Source organism: Penaeus vannamei, chromosome 5 (genome assembly GCF_042767895.1).
Source record: "Penaeus vannamei isolate JL-2024 chromosome 5, ASM4276789v1, whole genome shotgun sequence".
In the NCBI taxonomy this organism is placed as follows: Eukaryota; Metazoa; Arthropoda; class Malacostraca; order Decapoda; family Penaeidae; genus Penaeus; species Penaeus vannamei.
In genome coordinates this window covers 24,601,300-24,606,299 of record NC_091553.1, presented here as the reverse complement: position 1 = coordinate 24,606,299, position 5,000 = coordinate 24,601,300, and the positions used below count along the sequence as shown (strand labels likewise).

Below are 5,000 nucleotides of genomic sequence, written 5' to 3'. Positions count from 1 at the left end.
AGATTTCCACCATTCGAGGCACACCTGGAAATGGCAGGTATCATTTAACAGTGAATGGAAAATTTTAAACTTTTAAACTTTTCAAAGCTACTCTTATTACACCATATTCCAACAGTACTTCTTCCAAGACTGTAAAGTGCACTAACCAAGAGTAACGTTAAGCTCATCCCTTCCGGCAAAATGGAAAGTGTTGAGTGTCATCTGAGTTAGGGGTTCACCAATGGCCTGAAAGAGTATGACATTGCTGAATGATTGTGATAAGCAAATCAGTGTCAGGGCCACATTAACAAATTAAAAAAAAGTGAAAATTGCAATCTAATTTATATCAAATATTAACAAATTACAGTCACTGTGATGATCATAATTCCAACTTTACCTGAGCACACAGTGCACCAACTGCCTCACCAGGATCAACCTTTGATGTTAAAGCCTTCATGTGAACTGTTGTTGCCACCTCCTCATATGTTAGCTTTTGCTCCTGAACAGGTTTCTTTGAATAGTGGTTTTCATAGTAGTCATCAATGAGCTGTTCCAAAGCTTCTGATACAACACCAAGGTTGGCTGCACCAGAAAAAACTGAATTCACTGGGTCTGGGCAATTTGCACCAACTTTCTCATACCTTGTAGAATAAGAAGAAATTAGTTTCTTATGCTACCTTCTACTAGACACTTTAAACTATCTTTCTCATGTCTACTATAATAATAGAAATAAAGCTGTTTTATATCATATCTTGTCACTACTTCCTCCACTATCCATCACAAAATTTCAGGCATAAAAGCTCAATCCTGCAAATCCTGTTGCATGCACTATCACTGATATTTCTCCAGGACCCTGATATTTTGACACTAATTACAAATCAAAATGAAAAGTGAACCTACTTTAATTTCTCCTCTTCCGACAGTTCAGCCCACATTTCCTGAAGTACTTTATATGAATTCGGACGGCCTGTATCACTGCAGTACCCAGTGGCTTCTATTGTCTTTGACATCTTTTTGCAGAACTTGAGGAACCCAGAACGCCGACCACTGCTTTCCTTGCCATACTTCTTCTGCCATTTCTTTAGCTATGTATGAGAGTGGGAATGAAGAGAATACTAATCTAAAATAAATATCACATGGTTTAATGCATAAAAAAGAGAAAAAACAGCTAGGGTATTATCATTTTTGATTTGTTAAGAAAGTAATACCCCTATTATGTTCATCCCCTTCCTCTGTGTATGTGAGATGACAATATCACACAACTGCATGATTAACCTGTAGCCGACTGGTGGCATGTACATACATGCCATGGCTGTTGTGGACCAAAAAACGGATGTCATCATATCATGCCCATTCCAACGCCACTGGCTCCTCGGACGGAGTTTGTTTTTCTCTGATAGCGGCTTCATTTATATGGTGAAGATTTTAGGCAATGGCACCTATAATGAAGGTTAACCTTCAAAATTATAATAATTTTATAAATTATAGCAAAAAAGCTTTTAGGTGCCAAATGTCGCTTGCAAACTACCAATCCAGCCGGACGCAAACAAGGGAAACTGCTGATGCGCGCCAACAATCCCGTTCTTACATCCACCTGCCAAACATTTTTACCCATCGGCACTGAGTTAAATTATTTGACATGAATGTAGATTTTAATCATTAGAGGACAGATTTTGTCCCACAAAGAAATAAGAAATAAGTTTTTTAGTTATTTTCTGAAGTTCTGTGTATTCCTAAAATGTAAATGCTCAATGTACATTGTATATACTACCCTCCTTGGTCTTACAAAACAGTTGGGATGGAATGACAGGGGCCCAGTCCCAGTAATATTCCCTTAGTTCTAAATTTGATGATGCAACAAATTTCTTACAAACATCCCTTGCTTTGCATGTTACACCACCTCTCAAATTCATTTGTCATATATCATGCATATCCTCAGTGTTAGATAACTTCCATTTAAAATCCACATGAGAAGACATAAGAACCTAGGCTCCTAGTATTAAGATTGAACATACAAAGATTCCCTATCTTCTGGAAATTAATATTTGCACACATGCACTCACACATTTCAGATATGAACAACCACTCTCAATGAAATAAAAATATAATAAGCAGAGAAACTTTGTGTAACTAAGTTTCACTCCAATTTTTCTTATACCTTCTTTGTGTAGCAGTCTACTTCTTCTTTGTCCCCTACAGACTTAGCAATGGTAAGTGAGCGGTCTTCTAAAAGTCGACTGTAATTCTCTACCAATACATTCATGGTGGAGCTATTTTTCAGGAAGGGAACCTTTGTCACATCCTGTCCATCTTCTCCGTAATCAAACTGTGGGCAAAACAAAATACTGGGGTAAGGCAATTACTCAGTCTTAATTATACGAAACCTCTATTATTTTCTGTGTTTCCACTGGCACATGAAACTGACTTTAGACAATTAAAAAAATATATGACCATCACTTTAATTCATTTACTTGTAATCTAAATTACAAAAAGAGGAGTCAAATCATTACCTGTAATACAAGTCCATCACTATTTCTCACTGTCATGTCATATTTGACCTGTATCCCCTCCAAATGCTTGATAAGACATCGCTGTAAGTAACCACTGTTGGCTGTCTTTACAGCTGTATGTTGTAAACTCTAGGGAAAAATAAAAATTGCATAAGATAGAAGACACTTCTGGAACAACTTTTGTCACATGAACTATAGAGATGCAGTAATTGCTGATATATCAGTTCTGACAAAAAATTAAATTAATACCTAATAATGTACTTACATCACGGCCTACAATACACAAGTAGAAATATGCTTGAGGATCCATGCCTGTCATGAAACGATGGGGGATATAACCTCCAGCACGTGGATTGGCTTCATAAGGCTTGAATGACGGCAAAAACTTTCCTGTAATGCTAATGGGCATTCTCTTGCCGTCAATGGCCACAGATCCAAAGAGAGAAGCCATCTGGTTCATGTTAACCTTTAGGTGTAAAGAAAGAGAAATTTTAATCTTTACCCACTCTGGATCTACCTTACAGTCTTCCACATGACAAATTAGTTGCTAATAACAAATCAATTCAAAGCATCATCCTTCCATATATCATATATTTCTTAACCACAGTGCCAAAAGAAAGGCCAAGTCAAGCTCCAAGTTCTTGTTACCTTTGAACCTTTTGCACCAGTGTCCACCATCATTCTCATGTGGTTGTCTAGGCTGCAACGGAGCAGTCCTTTCTCGTTTTCTCTGTATTAACAAGAGACAGAAGTTTGAATAATGCTGTATCAATTATGCTTATTCTAAAGCATGTACTCCCAACATGATGTACTTGCAAGACAGATTTTTTCACCCTGCTATACATATCTCTGTATAATACCTATACAACAAAGACACCACGCACAAAATACTACACAAATCCCAAAGAACTCACCCTGTGATCTCTGAGGTAGTGGGACCCAGGGCAGCTGTGTAAGCAGCATCAATGGCAGCCATATCCTTTTCATTCCCAGACATGTGTGAATTTTCAAAGTAATCTCTAAAATCATTCTCTGTGATATGGAGCCTCTGACTCACTTTGCTTGGGGTTTTCTGCAATAGTTCGTAAAAGCTGAATGAACTGGGTATATGAGTTTCTTTGCTTAGCTAATTAACACTCCTAAGACAAATTTTTCAGTTTGATTTCTTTTTTTTCTGTTCTATTAAGTTTCCTGGATCAATCTCTTTCAGTCAAATATTTGCACATAATTCAATCATTAGGAAAAGATCTTGAGAAGAAAGGTTTGTAAATATATCACAAACACTCATGCAATATTTTTACCTTGACCAATTCTGCTAGACTTTCCCTTCGTTTCTTGCTGAGACTTTTGGATGTAACAAATTCCTTTACACTAATGGTGTGACCTGACCACTGTAGGTAGTAGACACACAGTCTGTTGATTGCTGTCAGTACTTTCGTTGCAACTGACCCACCATAAAGCTGAAGGATAAAGGATATAAAAGATTTAAATAATTCATTGATACTGATAAGAGTTTACATCTATTCTCAAGAACATCTGGACATCTTGACCTTTAATCTACCAAGCTGGGGACTTTCTTACCTTTAGAAATAACCCTATACAAGAGAAGCACAACCTCGTCCAAAAAGATAATAACTTACATCATAACAAACATGAACCAAGCCATGGCTGGTAGATCCAATGGCACTCTTGTCAATCACTCCAGCCAAGAGTTCACCATCTCGCATGACAAAATCTGATTCTGTCATGCACTCTTTCCTCTTTTCTGGCTTTCCACCCGCTTTCCATGTCCTGGGTTCACTGGTCTGCCACAACTGTCCAGTAGAGGAAGGAGAAAAAGAAAAAAATTATAAAGATTTCAATAAAGATTAATCAATCATTATTCATTAAATTCATTAAAGTAATATAAAAATTAAAAAACAAAAAGAGACATATTGTTAGATATCAAATACTCTCTTTCCACTTACATCCACTTTGACTGAAGTTCTGAAACTAAAAGAAGGTCTGGCCTTTGTCTTAGGGATGATGTTATGCAGGAGGCTGGAAATGACCTGCTTTCCAGACCATAGCATTTTTGGCTTTAAAACAGATGGAGGGAGAATCTCGATCTTCCTGGTCTCTTCAGCAAGTGCGGAGTAGAGCAACTGCTGGTAGTCCTCCTTGCAGAAGAATGTCCCACGCATGGTCAGCATTACACTAGACACAACGCAGTCCTGAATGAGACCTGCCAGAGGAGAGCCATCCTTGGGGGTGAGGTACTGGTTTTTTGTCGTGATGAGGTGGTGGGACTCACTGCGTGCCAGCTCATTTTGAGGGAAGTGCATGTTGAGCTCATCTCCATCAAAATCAGCATTGTAGGCCTTGCAATTGGCATAAGGCATGCGCAACACACGGTCCTTTGGCATAATTCTTGATCTGTGGGCTTGTATACTTGGTCTATGTAAGGTTGGCTGACGGTTCATCAGAACTAAATCACCATTTTGCAAGTGCCTGTAGACAATTTTGGTAGCA

At 38.1% G+C, this 5,000-nt stretch overlaps 2 protein-coding genes across 11 annotated transcripts in view; one reads left to right on the top strand and one right to left on the bottom strand.

The window, feature by feature from the left end:
- Positions 1 to 5,000, top strand: part of LOC113822608 (piggyBac transposable element-derived protein 4-like) — a 34,875-nt gene that overhangs the window by 2,841 nt on the left and 27,034 nt on the right. The window lies entirely within an intron of this gene.
- The window catches only part of Polr1A (RNA polymerase I subunit RpI1), a gene marked incomplete at its 5' end in the record, with an annotated part of 36,802 nt that overhangs the window by 9,572 nt on the left and 22,230 nt on the right, over positions 1 to 5,000 (bottom strand). Inside the window, 12 exon segments of the mRNA XM_070121948.1 lie at positions 1 to 24; positions 147 to 225; positions 377 to 620; positions 880 to 1,064; positions 2,138 to 2,305; positions 2,490 to 2,618; positions 2,755 to 2,955; positions 3,138 to 3,219; positions 3,404 to 3,561; positions 3,791 to 3,949; positions 4,130 to 4,303; positions 4,457 to 5,000. The exon segment at positions 1 to 24 is cut by the window's left edge and continues 119 nt beyond it; the exon segment at positions 4,457 to 5,000 is cut by the window's right edge and continues 152 nt beyond it. Coding sequence (XP_069978049.1) covers positions 1 to 24; positions 147 to 225; positions 377 to 620; positions 880 to 1,064; positions 2,138 to 2,305; positions 2,490 to 2,618; positions 2,755 to 2,955; positions 3,138 to 3,219; positions 3,404 to 3,561; positions 3,791 to 3,949; positions 4,130 to 4,303; positions 4,457 to 5,000 — 2,147 coding nt within the window.